Here is a 17,939-nt window from a genome sequence, read left to right as displayed (position 1 = left end):
ATGGCTGATTCATGTTGATATATGGCGGAAACCAACACAACATTGTAAAGCAATTATCCTCCAATTAAAAATAAATAAATTTTAAAAAGATTGCCTAAAATAATAAGATAAAGAAATCAGTCCTCTAAAAGTTTACCAATAATCAACTCCTCTTTCATCAATCTTTTTCTTTAAAAAATTGTTATCTCTTTAGCTTTACGTGTCTTAATTTTGTCTAAATTTTCAAGAAGCTATTCCTCTGACTAAATGATTCCAAATGATCTCTCGAGAAAGGAAGGCAGGTTTTTGGCCTCGACACCAGACTGGATCTCTCCATGAGAAGGGAGAACATCACTTTCATTTTTCTGTCTTTTCAGTACTGAATTCTCACCCAGGAAGTTCTGTACCTATGGGCAGTGCTAATTCCATTGTAGTTGCAGCAAAGACTATTAATAGATTATGCCTATAATAAAGCTGAAGTAAAAAACAGAAGTGTCCCAAAAAGAGAAGTATAAAATGAAAGAGGATAAAAAGGCAAAAAATTTTGCCTTCCAAGTTAGACGACAGTCTTGTTGAAAGGACATATTTCACAAAGCAATAGAAAATCTGTAGGGTGCTTTTAACCATCTGTGTTTGGATTTTTTTCCACCTATTTTATCCTTCTGATTAATGAAGGAAGGATATGTTAGATGAAATTAATGTTTTAAAACTTATCTTTGCTCAGAACCAGCTCCTCCAAAGTCCCTCTTTGCGGTGAATAAAACCCAGACCTCGGTGACTTTGCTGTGGGTGGAAGAGGGAGTAGCTGATTTCTTCGAAGTCTTCTGCCAGCAAGTTGGCTCCAGTCAGGAAGCAAAACTCCAGGTACCGTATGTTTGGATTTTCCTTTTCTGAGTTAATTTTAATTAAGGCTCATTATCTGAGCAAAGTGAAAAATCTTTCTTTGAATGATATAAAAGGAAAACTCTGCATGTGTGGTTTTGTGTTCCAGTGATAGAAATTTAAAATTATTCTTAGAATGGGCCCCAAATATGTTAAAACTAACTTGCCAAATCACAAAGTTTATTTTCATCGTTGCATCAGTCTTCTGTCTCCAGTTTTTATCCACTCTGGGTCATGCTGGAGAATTAAATTGAGGCGGTTGTCTGTTGGCCATTAAATTGAGGTAAGGTATAAAAATACACTGCCATATAAAATATAATTTAACAAATACGAACTAATTGGCCTTTATGTTGCAGACGTTGTATGGGACACAAATGTTAGAATTACTATTGTTGTTTAGTCACTAAGTTGTATCTGACTCTTTTACGACCCCACTGTAGCCCACTAGTCTCCTCTGTCCATGGGATTTCCCAGGCAAGAAGAGTGGGTTGCCAAGCCCTTCTCCAGGGGATCTTCCTGATCCAGGGATAGCACCTGAGTCTCCTACACTGGCAGGCAGGTTCTTTACCACTGAGCCACCAGGGAAGCCCTGGTATAATCAGGGTGCTTTGCTGTGCTTAGTCGCTCAGTCATGTCCGACTCCTTGTGACCTCATGGACTGTAGCCCTCAGGCTCCTCTGTCCCTGGGGATTCTCCAGGCAAGAAGACTAGAGTGGGTTGTCATGCCCTCCTCCAGGGAATCTTCCTGACCCAGGGATTGAACCCAGGTCTTCTGCATTACAGGCAGATTCTTTACCATCTGACCACCAGGGAAGCCCAAGAACACTGGAGTGGGTAACCTATTCCTTCTCCAGAGGAACTTCCCAGCCTAGGAATTGAATCGAGGTCTCCTGCACTGCAGGCAATTTTTTTACCAGCTGACCTACCCAGGAAGCCTGGTATAATCAATACCTTCAATTATTTTTTCATTTAATTCTGGATATTACACTAGAGTGGAAATAATTAAAATGAAGTGTAAGTGCCAGAAGTGAGACCCATATTACTAAGAGAATTTAAAAGACATTAGTAAGGAGGATAATTTTATTTGGGAAAAAATGAAGGCTGAGATAGGTGAGTGTTAAAGCTTTAGGGTCACAAATAACAGATAAGATGAATACTGAGTTATCCACCAGGTTAAATTGAATGGAAGGAGACAGATGAGCCTTGGGGTAACAAAACCACAAGACAAAACTATTTTATAGTCAGACATGGAAGAAAAAGGACAAATTTTTGAGGCATGTCACAAAATACAGTGCAAAGATGAATACTATGAACATAAATAATTGATGCTTTTTAAATAATGCAGCTTATGAGATTGAAAAGAAAAAAGGATTTCTAGCAGTATGAATCTTTTTATACTGAGTGTTAAACATAATTTGCTTTGATTTCTCTCCCCTTTTGATAGTCTGGTCTACAAACCAGACTATCTCTTTTTGATTTGTACTGAACAGCTGGATCCTTTGGATCCCAAGAATCCTTTTAGAAAAAAGCTGCTCTGCCAGTAATGAATTTAATTCTCTGCAACTACAGTAATGTCTTCCTTTAAGAAAATGATGATCAGGCAGCTACTTTATACAACTGAGGCCTGTTAGCAAAAATCTTTTCTCGGAAGCATTCTTTTATAGGATAGTGAAAGAAGTGAGAGTGTGAACTCCTTGCTGATGGCTCTCATCTCTTTAGGTAGAGGCATTTCTGACCGTTGTTTTGAAAAAGGATGTTATGCTGGTTTATATTGTATAGTTGTACTTGTCAATGGATGGCCATTGGCCCACCAAATTAACAACTTTTACTCAAGAATAAGTTAACATTAAACATTTTGGAGAACACAGTGTCTTTATGCCTTTGGTGGATGCTATTTAAAAGCAGAGAATGTAGACAAAAGGGGTAGTGTTCTTAATATACAAAAGTGAAAGTCACTCAGTCGTGTCCAACTCTTCCCCATGGACTATACAGTCCTTGGAATTCTCCAGGCCAGAATACTGGAGTGGGTAGGCTTTCCCTTCTCCAGGGGATCTTCCCAACCCAGGGATCGAACCCAGGTCTCCCGCATTGCAGTCAGATTCTTTACCAGCTGAGCCACAAGGGAAGCCCAATATTCAAAGATCTACTACAAATAAAAAAGATAAAGATCAGCAACCCAAAGCAACTATTTCATAGAAAATAAACATAGAAGGCTCTTAAACATATAAAAAGATGATCAAGCTCACTCACTGTGAAAGAAATGCAAAATAAAACTATAGTGAGGGACAGTTTCCACGAATAAGATGGGAAAAGTTCAAAAAGTTTGCAAATTGTATACAATTTGTTGTGTAAAAACAAATGTAGGGAAATGGGTATTGCCATGCTCTGACAATAGGTGGGTCCCTTGGAAAATGTCTATGGAAGATAATTTGTCTATATCTTTCAAATTAAAAAGATATAACTTTTGACCCAGCAGTTCAACTTCTAAGAATATGAGTGTTTGTATATGTATGAATATTCATATACATACATACACACAAATATATTCACAGGTTTTGTGTATGAATGTATATATGTATATATTGTTGTTGTTTAGTCACTAAATCACTCTTTTGCAACCCCATGGACTATATAGCCCATCAGACTCCTCTGTCCATGGGACTTCCCAGGCAAGACCATTGGAGTGGGTTGCCATTTCCTTCTCTGGAGGATGTTCCAAACACAGGGATCTAACCCGCGTCTCCTGCTTGGCAGGTGGATTCTTTACCACTGAGCCACCAGGGAAGCCCTTCTATATATACACATATATATATATACATACATATATAAAATGAGTGTGTGTACATATGCATATGTTCCCATTAATTGTGAAACTGTTGAATTGTTGATAACAACAAAAAATCAGAGATCACTTAAACATTTATTAATAGAGGACTGGCTAGATAAAGTATGTCCTTTCAATGGATTTGTGTGCAGCCCTTAAAGTGAAATAGCTTTATCTGTACTGGTATGGAAAGAGTGCCAAAGTATACTGATAACCAAGATAAAAATAAGTAGAATGGTACACAAACCATGTTATCGCTGTATTCTTATATGTTTATACATCCATAAAACACAGATGGAAAGGAAAAAAAAAAAAAAAACTACAACCGTGGCTGCTTCCATGGAAGGTAATTGGTAAATGGGAAGCACAGGAAGAAGGAAACAGTTTTCATTGGTTCTTTTTTTTGTTTTTTCAGTTTTTCTACTCTGTCCACACGTTACCTACTCAATTACGAAAAGTAATTTAAAAGCCAAACTAGATGAATAAAACATAACATTTATCTTATTTTCTGCACCTCCAGGAACCAATTTCTGTTTCATCTCATGTCGTGACCATCTCCAGCCTCCTTCCTGCCACCGCCTACAACTGTAGTGTCACCAGCTTTAGCCATGACAGCCCCAGCGTCCCGACATTCATAGCAATCTCGACAATGGGTAAGTACAGGCACCAGTGGAATCTGGTATCTTCGGAAATTATATCTTTCCTGATTTGCCTTAAATTTTCCTTTTAAATATAAATAATTCGTCTTTTTTAAAAAGAAAACTCACATTTCACTGAAAAGTTTCAAGCTCTGAGTTCAGGAAAACTTTAATTCCAACCCCAAATTGTGCTTACCAGTTATGTGATTTAGGGAACGATAATTACTATTCTGAAGCTTTGTTTTTCCATCTGTAAAGCTGGAGTAATAATATGTACCTGTTGACATGTTTTGAGGCTTAGAAATCAAGTACCTAAAGCTCTAGTACATGCTGTCTAAATGCTAGTTGTTTTCATCATCAACTTCATCATCCCCATCACCCTCTTCAGTGGTACCCACAGTACTGTAAACAACTCAGGTGCATCTGTTGTAGTCCTGACCTTGCCCTTTCACTGATCGAATAAAGGTGAACCTAAATTACTGGACCAAAACTAAAAAATTTCTAGTCAAGTAGAATGCATAATTGGGGAAATTAGAAATTAACGAAAGGCTCAGTATAATGCTATTCCCTTATTCTTTTTCTGAGTTATATTATTCGTTTTACTCCTCTGCTTGAGTCTAATTCTGTCATCTAAGACCCTCCCTGAAGCTGCCTGTAATAAAGTTACTCTTACCATCACATTACACTTCTAATGGGTTCACTTTCATTTACGTATGTAAGCATTAATCATGTTTAGCCACTATATCCAGTGACCACTAGAAGAAACTTTTTTTTTCCTGTTTTTAGTTTCTGCTTTTTCAGAAGAGCAAAAATAGACCTGAAAAGCATACTAATGGTCTCGCATTTCAACACCCTTTCCATTTTCTAAAAATACTTTAATGTTCATGATTCCTTGTCATCTGTACAGCAACCCAGTAAAACAGGTGATATTATTAAATGTATTTGCAAGTGAGGAAAAGCAGGCCAGGAGAGACTGCATCAGAGCTTCCCCAAATGGAAGGTAGTAGTCAAGCGAACTTGAACAATCTCTTCTATAAGTCTAACATTCTTTCTGTTCTAATACTTCTGTCTGTACAGTGGAGTCAAGCTGGCCTACATGGGAAGTGGCAAATGCCCAAAGCCTTAAGGACTGTGCGGGTTGGCCAGTACTGTGATGTCATGATCAGTGCCGAGAATAGTGTCTCCTCTTTTCCTCTGATCCGCTTTTAAGAGCTTTACAAAAATCTTTGATGTATATTCGCACCTTTAACATCCTGATCTTCCGAGTAGTATGTAAATTAGGCAATGTGTAAGTGCACTAAAGGATGGATCATAGGAAACCTAGTGTGTGAAAGAGATACAACCCCTGTTCTTAAAGGCCCTAAATGTATTAATAAGTTTAATCTCTTGAGTTATGCAGATAGAAAAACCCCTAAACATATGGTTACAGATCATCAGAAAGCCTGCTGCTAGCGATGCGTTAAGTGCTGCAGCAGATGGCAGGGTGCTAATGCCTTTTTCATATACGTTATTCTGTGAGGGGAATACACAGTTGTGCTTTCTGACTTGAAAGCCATGGACATAAAATAAGAGCCTGCCTCTCTCTAAGCTTTTGAAAATGTTGAACAGTGATGATACATGATAATGACTTCTAGCATTTTTGTTTTCAAATGAGCTTAAATCATGGCACAGGCATTATATACATTTCACGGTTTCCTTTAATAAGAATGTCCTGAACGTGGGCCTTTGAAGTGGACTCAGTTCTTCCACCCACCCAAACACTGTTTGCCAATCTATTCTACCACGTAAGAGTTGACCAGCAAGAAGCCATCACTGACTCGGAGAAATGTCATTGTTGCTGTTGTTGCTATGGTCATAAGTGTGTTAGTCTTTAAATTAGATGAGATATGATGAATGGTGCTGTTAGTTTCCACGTCATGGAAGCTCCAGTGAAGATGTATGGCTTTTATCTTTAGTTACAGAAATGAATCCCAACGTGGTGGTCATCTCCGTGCTGGCCATCCTCAGCACACTGTTAATTGGACTGCTGCTTGTTACCCTTATTATTCTTAGGAGAAAGCATCTGCAGATGGCAAGGTAAGTTGCATTTTGCTCAACTTTTACCCACAGGCTTTAGAATATTTTTATCTATCGTGTGGGCTTCCTGGTGGCTCCAAAGGTGAAGAATCTGCTTGCAATGCAGGAGACCTGAGTTTGATCCCTGGGTTGCGCTTATCCTCTCGAGAAGAGAATGGCAACCTACTTCAGTATTCTTGTCTGGAGAATTGTATGGACAGAGGAGCATGATGAGCTATAGTTCATGGGGTCCCAAAGAGTTAGACACGATTGAGTGATTAGCATATTTACCATGTACACGTAGCTTTTACATATAGGCTTCCCTGGTGGCTCAGTGGTAAAGAACATGCTTGCCGCTGCAGGAGACATGGGCTCGATCCCCGGGCCAGCAAGATTACCCTGGAGAAGGAAATGTCAACCCACTCCAGTTTTCTTGCCTGGGAAATCCCATGGACAGAGGAGCCTGGCAGACTATAATCCATGGGGTCACAAAAGAATCAGACACAATTTAGTGAATAAACAACACAACAATGGCATTTACACACCTAAATTGTACAGGGGTGAGTTTACTTTTAGTTTTTAATGCCTATTTCTATTTTTTGTTTTCTAAGTAGACTTTTCAATATTGTTTTGGAAAACATTACCATTGAAATAGTAAAGCAAAGGATGGTTTGTTTACACAAAGTCAGACCTCTTACTGTCAACCTTATCATTTTAAGTAGCCCATATATTGGGATCCATTCACTGTATTTGGATACTTCCAAACATATTTTGGGCTTCCCTGGTGGCTCAGATGGTAAAGAATCTGCCTGGAATGCGACAGATACAGATTTCATCTCTGGGTGGGGAAGATCCCCTGAAGAAGGGAACAGCAACCCAGTCCAATATTCTTGCCTGGAGAATTCCATGGAAAGAGGAGCCTGGTGGCCACAATCTGTGAAATCACAAAGGGTCGGACACAACTGAACGACTAACATTTTCACTTTCATTTGAAAATATTTTGGGGTAAAAGAAACATCTGTCCCTACTAAGTATGATAAATGAAAGGAGTTAATACATATGGAGACCATAAGGAAGAAAAGAAATCCCTTTCCTCGTTAGTTCTGTTGAAGCTGTTTTATCAGAAAATATTTGCTGAGTTTATGAAAGGGTCCTTTTGAGTCCCCCTGTTAGTTCTGTTCCTTTTACACAGGTTTGCAGGCAGTTTCATTTTTCTTGCTGTTAGGAAAGCCTTTTGATTTACGGTTTTGTGGATTCCCTATTCCTTTGACCACAGATGCATTTCTTATCAGAGCGCATCCTCAAGTACTTTCTGTTTGGGAGTTCCTAGCATACAAATGGTATTAAAGCTATAGACTGGAGGTAGTCCAGGAATGAAGAGTAAATTAGAAAAGAGGGCCCTGGATTAAGCACCAGAACAATCTAAGATTTTTAGGGAGAAGATGAAAGATAACGGCAAAAACAAAGCTGACAAGAGGCATCCTGTAGAGTGGAAGAAAAATTAGGAGAGTGTGGTAGCCTAGAAGCAAGGGAAAGAGCATATATCAAAAAGAGATGATAACAGTCCTGCATTAGAAATTAGTTAGGAACAATACTGGGAGAAGGCAATGGCACCCCACTCCAGTACTCTTGCCTGGAAAATCCCATGGACGGAGGAGCCTGGTAGGCTGCAGTCCATGGGGTCGCTAGGAGTCGGACACAACTGAGCGACTTCACTTTCACTTTTCACTTTCATGCACTGGAGGAGGAAATGGCAACCCACTCCAGTGTTCTTGCCTGGAGAATCCCAGGGACGGGGGAGCCTGGTGGGAGGCCGTCTATGGGGTCACACAGAGTCGGACACGACTGAAGCGACTTAGCAGCAGCAGCAGCAGGAACAATACTGCAACAATAGCATAGTGGCATAGGAAGCAAGCAATAAATGTTAGCTGTTAATAGTAATAGTGAGGGGGGTTGGTAACAGAAGTAGAAATGGGAGTAGGGGTATTTATGAGGGTATTGTTGCAGGAGCGTCCTTTGTGATGGATACAGGCAAATATTTAGGAGGAATGATTCTACTTCAGCCAGCTTGTCATCAGAGCAGAGAGTCTTGATATTTTTTGTACATGGTTCTCTCTGGCAGTCTGATGAAGCCTGTTGATCTCTTCCAAGAATAGTGTTTTCCTACTAAATGCATAAAATAAGACACATAGGATTAAAAAAGAAAATAACTATATGAAAATGTGGTAATCAAAGTGTTCAGAAAACAGATGAGTTGTATGTTTCTTTATTAACACAGTTGATAACAATATTTAGTAGGAAATCTAAGAACTCTCAAATTTCATCAGAGTGATGATGATGAACAATATTTTAATACCTGCAGCAGGTCTATTGTAGAAAAAGGCCTCTTACCAAATCTCCTTACCAAAAGTCCTATTACCAAATCTCATAACTGCTAATGATGTCATTGGGGCTTGTTGTATACTTTAATACTTGGAGCAGTTACTAAATTTCAGTTATAAGTTGTGAAAATAAAGATGTGTTTTTTTTCCCACATATGTTCATAGAGCTATAAATTCTATCCTTGGACCCTAGATTAAGAACCCTTGAGTTAGAGAGTAAAAGAAATCCCATATACAGGAAATTGATATAGGAAAATTAATTGATGATATCCAATTTATAATATATACCACATGACATAATAATATGTTAGTGTGTTTTTCAAGGAAGAAAGCTATTCTTAGAACACTAATGAGGACAGACAGATAACTGAAGTAATGACATGGTGCCAATAATGTCAGAATCTCTGCTTCAATTCTGAATAAGCCCATCAATTTTATAGAGAGAAAAAAATGAAATGTATGCACCCCAGTGAGCTATGTTATTTCCACATGTTGTTAACCAAAAGGCGGAGAAAGCATGAGAATTAGGTTTACCTTTTCCCTCCACTTCTGGGGGAAAAAAAAAAAAAAACTTTAACAATATTTTCTACTGACTACATAAGCCAATCTATTTCAGTATGTATCACTTTTTTATCTCAAGTGATGAATAACATGGGCATAACAACATAAGAGGAAAGTTTTGGAGGGAGAAAACAATTCAGTTTGATCCACCATCTATTAAAGAGGAAATCAAAATGCTATAAAAACAAGGAATAGTTGTTAAAAATGGAAAACCTTTAGTCTATCTAAGAGCATTTCTATACCTTACTAGTGAAGGTTCTGTAAAAAAAATAATAATAATAATAATGAAAGTATTCTACCTACTATAGTTCGTTCAACAGTTAATGTTACGATCACGAGTGCACTTTGGTAAGGATTGTGAACCAAATCTGTTCGGCTTCAAATAACTTGACTTGGGTGTGTGCACCCCCGTGAAAGATTTTGTCTTTCTACTTTGCATCATATCCAAATGCAGAATGCAAGCAACTTATATTGACTTTTTAAATGGTTAATGCCCTGATGATTAAAGAATCTTTTTTGTTGTTGTTCAGGAACCCAGCTGTGTCTCACTCTGAGCCCCCGTGGACTCTAGCACACCAATCTTCCCTGTCCCTCATCATCTCCCAGAGTTTGCCCAAGTTCATGTTTATTGCATCAGTGATGCTGTCCAGCCATCTCATCCTCTGAGATGACATCAAGGCTTTTTACCTTAAGATAACTTTTTACCTTGACATAAAGACTCTTTTGTATCAAAGTAAAACGTGCTCTGTCAAACGCTGATCTTGATTTTGTGGTTCTTTTCCAACAGGGAGTGTGGAGCAGGAACTTTCGTCAATTTTGCATCCTTGGAGCGGGATGGGAAGCTCCCATACAACTGGTGAGTACTGTTTTGGAACAAGTCTGTAGGTAGCTTGACTATGCTATATGTGCTCCAAACTTGATTGTACTGTATTTGGAAATAGATGGTTTTGCCTGGTTACCCTTTCATAATTTCAGTGATGGTGAACTTGAAGATGACTTCTTCACAGAGTACATTAGCTTATATAAGCTTAATTTAACTAAGGAGAGAAAATGAGGTGGTCAGCTCTGTACTGATACATTACACAAAGGAATGAAATGAAGCAGTTGTGTGAGTTGCCCGCAGCTGGGCTGATGAAGGGTTAATGCAGGAGGGTCATGGAGGAAGTATGGCTGAAGATGGAACAGGATAGTCCAGGCAAGTAGACAAGAGACAGAACAGCATCTCTGTTTAAAACTCAGGCTTCAGTGCCTGAGCCACTACTTCTGTTGAAAAATCAAGAAGTATACAGTTTGGGGCTCTCAATTCTTATGCTTACAGGAAGATAAATACGAAAGATTCCCTGAGAAAGGTAGCCTCGTTATTTCTATATGCTTGAGTATTAAGGACTTGGAGGGAGGAGGTATTCTGAGAACTAAGAAAGCATTGTCATGAAGTTAAATCAGTTGACATTATACCTAACAGTAATCCATATGAATTAATAATCCTATGTACAGCAATGAATACCCAATAAAATTGCCAATTAAGTAACCATTTAATATGAAGCCAGCACTGCTTATATGTTCTAGTTTCTTTCACAAGCAACTTCATGCAAAATACCCTTAAAGGTATACATTTCATATTAATCCTTGGTGATTTTTTTTTCTATTTTCCTAACCCCCTAAAAATATTTAATCTGAAAGAAGTATGTATGTGATACTAGAAATTTTACTCTCAGAATTAATGAAGGGGGTGCTTTATTTAAACTGTAAATGCTAAATGGGCAACTAGTTGAGACCACTTTAGCTGAAAATCTAGGTGATATCGGATTATTTTTAATAAGACAATATGCTGTGCTATTTTAAAATTTCACCCTGAATGAAATTTTGCTATTCAAATATGATTCATCCAACTGTCAAGAGTAACCCATAAACTCTTGATAGTAAAAAGTTAGAAAACATTTCTAGATTTGTTCAAATATTGTTAGCACTCTCTCCAAGATTAAGAGACTGACTCACTGATATTCATTTCTTGCCTATGCTCGGTCACTTACTTGTGTCAGACTCTTTGCAACTCCATGAACTGTAGCCCGCTAGGCTTCTCTGTCCATGGAATTTTCCAGGCAAGAGTACTGGAGTGGGTTGCCATTTCCTACTCCAGGGGTTTTCCCCAACCCGGGGATCGAACCTGCATCTCCTAGTTGGTAGGTGGATTCTTTACCACTAGCACCACCTGGGCAATCCCATTGCTTGCCTGTCTCACCTTTAAAAAAGACCCATTCACAGAGTAGTGATGAGGGACCCATCTAGAAACTGATAACATTGTACTTGTGACTCAGATCAATATATTTACTAACTACACAACTGGTCACAATTTACAAACTTTATGAGAGATCAGCTGTGGGAGAACTGAAACAAAAGAGAATTCATTTCAGGACATTTCTATAAAAGTTAAGAAAAATTGTTGTGCAGCTCTGGGCCAAAGACAGTGTTACCAACGCTAACGTTTTCTGGCTAACTGAGAATACATATCTCAGTGAAGATGTATAATAACTAAAGTAACAAACTGACAAAGTCATTTTCCCGAATTCTCAGAATAACTATAAATACAACCAAAGGATATTTTAAGATCTACATTAATACATGTTTTATTTTACTAGGTTGTAAATCGCTGACATTTGATTCAAATCAGGCATTTTTAAATCAACAGTCTGCATTAGAATTAACGTGAAGCTAAGTAATTTTGCTCCCACTCCATGGAGTATAAGATTAGAAACTAGGCAGTCAGTGAGCTCCATAGTCATATGTTGGATGAATGGTATGTGGATGTCATGCCATGCCCTTGTTTTAAGGATTATTTTGAGGAATGGTGTATTATAATCATTTATATTTTAAATAATATAGAAAGCCATACCTAGCAGTGCATCTTTATAAGAATGTGTTCTGAAAGCTTGTTTACCAGAATCAGTATACTCAAACTAACCATTTGTATTCCTTACACAAGCTGCTGTTAGCTATCAAATGATGTTATAGATTTCTTAAAATAGCCTTAAGCATTGCAAGGGTAATATCCAAGAATAAGACTGGAGGTAACTAATGAGGCATTTCAGAGGAGCCTCATTTAAATGAATGCAAAATGTAATCACCTAATAGCAGGCTAATTGACACAAACCAAGTTGAAAGAAATATATCTGATTACAATAAGGCCGCATGTGAATAAAACTGATTTGGGCAATATTATAGCATTTAAGCCCTCATGTTTAAATTTCAGAGAATGGAATAATATTTAACCGTAATTAAGGTGCTTGTCATTTTAATTGATCCCAGTCAGTAATTTACTGATCTCTGTTCACAGTTTGTATTACTAACTCTTGCCACTTTTTCATCTTTACATCTGTTATCTATCAACGCTCACAGGCGTAGGAGTATATTTGCTTTCTTAACCCTGCTACCCTCATGTCTTTGGACTGATTATCTTTTGGCATTTTATATTAATCCTTGGTAAGTGACTTTTTTACTGTTTACCTAACACAAAATCTTTAAAAGTTAGCTTTCAAGAAGTAAACCAAAGAGAAAACCCTTTTTAATGATTTTATGTGTTTAGCAGCATGTGAAATTATTAGTCATGTATTGAAATGGAATAAAGCAGCTAATGGTACCCAGATGCTAACTATAATGTTTTCCCAATTAAATTTTCTTCTTGTGATGTTCTTGGCAAGCTTTTCTTCCATCTATTGTTAAGTCATTCATTTCATCGTTGAGTTAGTCCATGGCCTCTCATCTTTAAAAATGATGCATTCCATTTTTCTCACAATTTCCATTGGTTAGCTCCATATTTCCAAGAAGGAAAAAAAAAAAAAAAAGCAATCAGGCAAAGAAACCCAAAACACTGTTCTCTGTTTTGGGGGGAATTATGTTTTTATAATAATACTCACTCAGTGAACATTGAACCACTGACTATGTGTGAGCCTCTTTGTATGATCCTTTGATTTAATTGTCCCCACACCTCTGCAAAGAGTGTTATCAGCATCATTTTACAGTGGTAGAAATAGAGGCAAAAGGAGATTAGCTATCTTGACAGCCCATGACTATATAGAAAATTCAGATTCCAAACCCAAGTGTCTCTGAAATCTATTCTTTCCTCTCTAAAAAGCCTCCTTTAAATTCTTATTTTCTTGACTTTTAAATCATTTTAATAATCAAATCTCAAAGAGTATCTTTTCATTTTTATAAAGTATAATGATCATAATCTTGAATTTTGAGATTAATGTATCCGGAAGAACTATTTCTTTTTCTGAACCATAAGTCAGCATAAGGCAGCAGTTTCTCAGAGGAAAAAAAATCATTGTCCTTAAGTATTAGTCCATGGTGTTTAAGTACTAAATTATGTACGAATGGATCCAGAAACCTGGACAACTGGAGAAGGACTCAAATAAAAACAATAAAAACAGTTCATGGACTGGAAAAAGGTCTCATGGTGGGGGAGGAGACAGAATTCAATATTTAAAGCATTCTGGAGAGTTAGCCATTCAAATAGAATTGATCAAATGTTCGGCTTCTCTGAAGACAGAGGAAATACAGTGGGCAAAGTTAGAACTTTGATTTGCAATGGGAAAAGTATAAAAAAGAATGTCCTCACAATGGAGATTGTTAATACCAGAATTTGTATTTTCTTTATTAAAAAAAAAGGACTAGTTGAAAAACTTCTGAAACATGGTAGACAAGCTGTATAAGTAATAAAGACAGAGGAATGTGCTGGATGAGAGAGACCCCTTCACTATTATTCCTAGTCTATTCTTAATAACAGTCTTCTGTATAGGACTTCACCACAGTCAATCAATATTTTAAATATTTGACATCAGATGGTGTTCATGTATGAGTGGAAAATGAAAAGGTAGTAAAAGTGTTAATCGCTCAGTCATGTCCAACTCTGCGATCCCACGTACTATAACCTGCCAGGCTCCTCTGTCCATGGAATTCTATAGGCAAGAATACTGGAGTAGTTAGCCATTCCCTTCTCCAGGGGATTTTTCCAAACCAGGGATCAAACCCAGGTCTCCTGCATTGCAGGAGGATTCTTTACCATCTGAGCCACCAGGGAAACCCAAGAATACTAGAGTGAGTAGCCTATCCCTTCTCCAGGGGATCTTCTCAATCCAGGAATCCAACTGGGGTCACCTGTGTGGCAGGCGAATTCTTCACCAGCTGAGCTACCAGGAAAGCCTTCCCACTGATGAACACAGGTTCAAATTTCAGCAACCCCTTCAAGGTCTGTTATTTATAGTACTGCTCAAATAGCATGCGACCCAACTTCGGAAGGGAAAAATCCACTCAGTAGTTTTTAAAAGAATGGTCCTGAGGCTATAAATGGTTATCTCCAGATGAGAAGAGAAAGCAAAAGATGGAGCCCCAGGCTTTCTGCATTTTCCATCAACTGCACACATAACAAGCAATGAAAATATACTGAACCAGACTGTGTTTCCAGCCCTAGACTTGTGCTATGCAAGATATAAAAGAGGTAAAATGAATGGTCCCTGCTCCTTCAATTACAGTTCAGTACTCAGAAAGCCACCCAAATTCGCTACTCTATGCTATTTTTCTCTTTATCTCATAAATTGTGGATATTTTCCCCTGCTTTCATTTGCTAGGTAGTCTTTTAAAATCCTCCTTCAGATGTGTCTGTCTTCATATTTCACCCCTCTATTAACAACCACCCCAAATAACAGAGCCATCCCCTTCTTTCTTAACACTGCCTGGCTTCATGTCTAACCTGTCAACTTCTTGGATAGATATGTTCCTGAAGATTGTATAAAGTCCTCCTGATGCTTCTCATGATTTGTGTGGAAATCCAGAGACTATTTCTCCCTCACATTGATCTCAGGTGGCCTCAGCTGGCAATGGCTTGGAGTGGGGCTTGGTTCCCAGCCAGAGATTGGGCTGGGTCACAGCAGTGAAAACACCAGATCCTAGCCACCAGACCAGTGGTCAATGACAAGACCCCTGGCCCTTTGGCTTTGCAGGAAAGAATTTCACAAAGAGGGAAAGTCATGAAACAGATAGAGTATTTATTAAGAGGGAAAATGTACAGTACATGTGGATGGACACACAGGCAGACTCAGGGAGAGAGAGAGTTGCTGAGTCGCACCCTCATGGCAGTTGAATTGCTTTTATTGGGCATTTCTTCTGGGTTTCCTTCAGCCAAACATTTTGCTTTGCTTGGTTCACAGTCCATATTTGATATATCTCAGGATCCTGCCATGTTGTGGGAGGATCCTCCCACACATCTCTACCTCAAAGGCATCTGGGCAGAGCATCCCTTGACATTAATCCCCCTTTGACCTCCAAGGAGCCTTTCTCTGCAGGTGTAGTCAGGGAGGTCTCCTGACTTCAGGAACAAGAAATACATGGTCTGAGCAAGGCCTAGCCTCCTCCCTTAATTGTCCTGCTATTCTTTTCTTGCCAACAGAGAATGAATCTCCAACTGGTTTACCCTGCCGGGCCCATCTGTCTCCTGCCTAAATAGAGTGGCTCAAATCTTTTCCCAAGTAGTGGCAGAATCACCGTGGAGCCTATGTGCCCATTGGCTTAATCTTAAAATTGCATTCTGCCAGGATTTCTTTTAGTGATCTCAGATTATATTTCCTGTTCAAAGAAAACCATCTCATTTGGACCAGCTCTCTCCAGATTCAGTGTTGTTACTCTCTTTTCTTTACTATCATAGTCACCCCATGCTCTACTCACATACTCATCTGCCTGTTCTAAATCCTTAATAGTCCGTATTTTAAGCATGTTGCAATATTGCTGCTCAGCTTTACTCCTGTTTGTGGCATGTTCTATTCAGAGAATGACATAACTCTAAAGACCTATTTAAGGTGTGAAGATTTGTGTTTGTATCATGAAAAAGTACACAATGCTTAGGAAATTTAGAGTTTTTTGAGTTTATTGTTTTCAGGTTTACTTTGTATTTGTTTTTAACCATCATAAACCCCATGTCTCTGCCATTGCCTAATATTCCTCTTGGAATGAATTCCATTCTGGTAGACTTTCCAAGACAGTCATAATCATGAAGAACTTATAAAGAATGCATCTTTTTAAAAAAAATGTATTTATTTTTAATTGGAAGATAATTGCTTTACAATATTGTGTTGGTTTCTGCCATACATCAACATGAATCAGCCATAGGTATACATATGTCCCCTCCCTCTTGAACCTCCCTTCCACCTCCTAATGCATCTTAACTTCTTGAAGTCATTAGGGTTTTGAACCTTATCTAATGAAAGTGAAAGAGAAAAAGTAAAGGAAGTGCATAATCCTATATGTGTATATACTACATGTCACATGAGTGTTATTAATCAGTTATTCAGAAAATCTTTTGCAATGACAAGATGATGACCTCAACATCATCCAAAATGTTCACTGTGGCATGCACACACTCATGAGCTCTGTCCATAAAGTGATGAAGGGAAAACTGCTAGCAAAGCCTGAACTTCATGTTTAAAAGCGAATTTTCCCTTGCTTTGAGTCATAGGATCAGTACAGCCATTGAAAATGTGGGAAAATTCTCTCAGTCTTGCTGTGAAGTCCCACAATTCAGTACTGGCATGTCCCATAGCTTTACATAATAAGAACCCTTGGGAATCTTCAGCAATTCAGTAAAATCTAATCACAACAATGAAAGTCATACACAAACTATGAAGACATATACTTAAGAGCATACAAAACATGTGGTAGAATTTCATATTGTATTTTAGGTTCATTCAATCAGTGAATGTGACAGAAAAAAATAGTACCTCTCTCCCATGAATCAGGTTTCAAGACAGCTGTGGAATAGTAGCAGCTTAATATTTCAGCACTACATTTATTCAGTGTCACCCTACCACAGACATTTGTTTCCTCCTGGTTTCCCTTAAAGTTTGTTTGGATCAGAAAAGTTTTGTGTTTTTCTTTTTTTAATTTCACTCTGAATTACAAAATATGTTGGCAACCTCCAGAGTTACCAGAACTGTTCCTTATTATGCTAAAATTCTGCTTTCATCAGGCACTAAAGTGATGGGCTCCTCATACAGGAAGTAAATGTATGATTCCTAAGGTTAAGTAAGTTATCATTACAGTTCAGTTCCGTTCAGTTGTTCAGTCATGTCCAACTGTTTGTGACCCCATGGACTGCAGCACGCCAGGCCTCCCTGTCCATCACCAACTCCCAGAGTTTACTCAAACTCATGCCCATTGAGTCGGTGATGTCATCCAACTATCTCATCCTCTGTCGTCCCCTTCTCCTCTTGCCTTCAATCTTTCCCAGCATCAGGGTCTTTTCAAATGAGTCAGTTCTTCGCATCAAGTGGCCAAAGTATTGGAGCTTCAGGTTCAGCCTCAGTCCTTCCGATGAATATTCAGGACTGATCTCCTTTAGGATGGACTGGTTGGATCTCCTTCCAGTCCAAGAGACTCTCAAGAGTCTTCTCCAACACCACAGTTCAGAAGCATCAATTCTTCGGCACTCAGCTTTCTTTATAGTCCAACTCTCACATCCACACATGACTACTGGAAAAACCACAGCCCTGACTAGACAGGCCTTTGTTGGCAAAGTAATATCTCTGAGATCGTGCATGAGACAGGGTGCTCAGGGCTGGTGCACAGGGATAA

At 38.5% G+C, this 17,939-nt stretch overlaps 1 protein-coding gene across 4 annotated transcripts in view; it reads left to right on the top strand.

The window, feature by feature from the left end:
* PTPRO (protein tyrosine phosphatase receptor type O) overlaps positions 1-17,939 on the top strand; it is a 259,746-nt gene that overhangs the window by 204,284 nt on the left and 37,523 nt on the right. For 2 of the 4 annotated variants that reach the window (XM_086404081.1, XM_086404082.1), the window contains exons 13-17: positions 704-843; positions 4,206-4,338; positions 6,279-6,399; positions 10,108-10,176; positions 12,714-12,797. In XM_086404081.1, the coding sequence (XP_086260207.1) occupies positions 704-843; positions 4,206-4,338; positions 6,279-6,399; positions 10,108-10,176; positions 12,714-12,797 (547 nt within the window). The remainder of the gene's footprint in view (positions 1-703; positions 844-4,205; positions 4,339-6,278; positions 6,400-10,107; positions 10,177-12,713; positions 12,798-17,939) is intronic. The other 2 variants (XM_086404083.1, XM_086404084.1) reach the window with 1 other exon arrangement.

Source organism: Bos grunniens, chromosome 5, assembly GCF_055505025.1.
Source record: "Bos grunniens cultivar Pamir isolate PY7600 chromosome 5, Bosgru_T2T1.0, whole genome shotgun sequence".
In the NCBI taxonomy this organism is placed as follows: Eukaryota; Metazoa; Chordata; class Mammalia; order Artiodactyla; family Bovidae; genus Bos; species Bos grunniens.
This window is presented reverse-complemented; position numbering and strand designations above follow the sequence as displayed.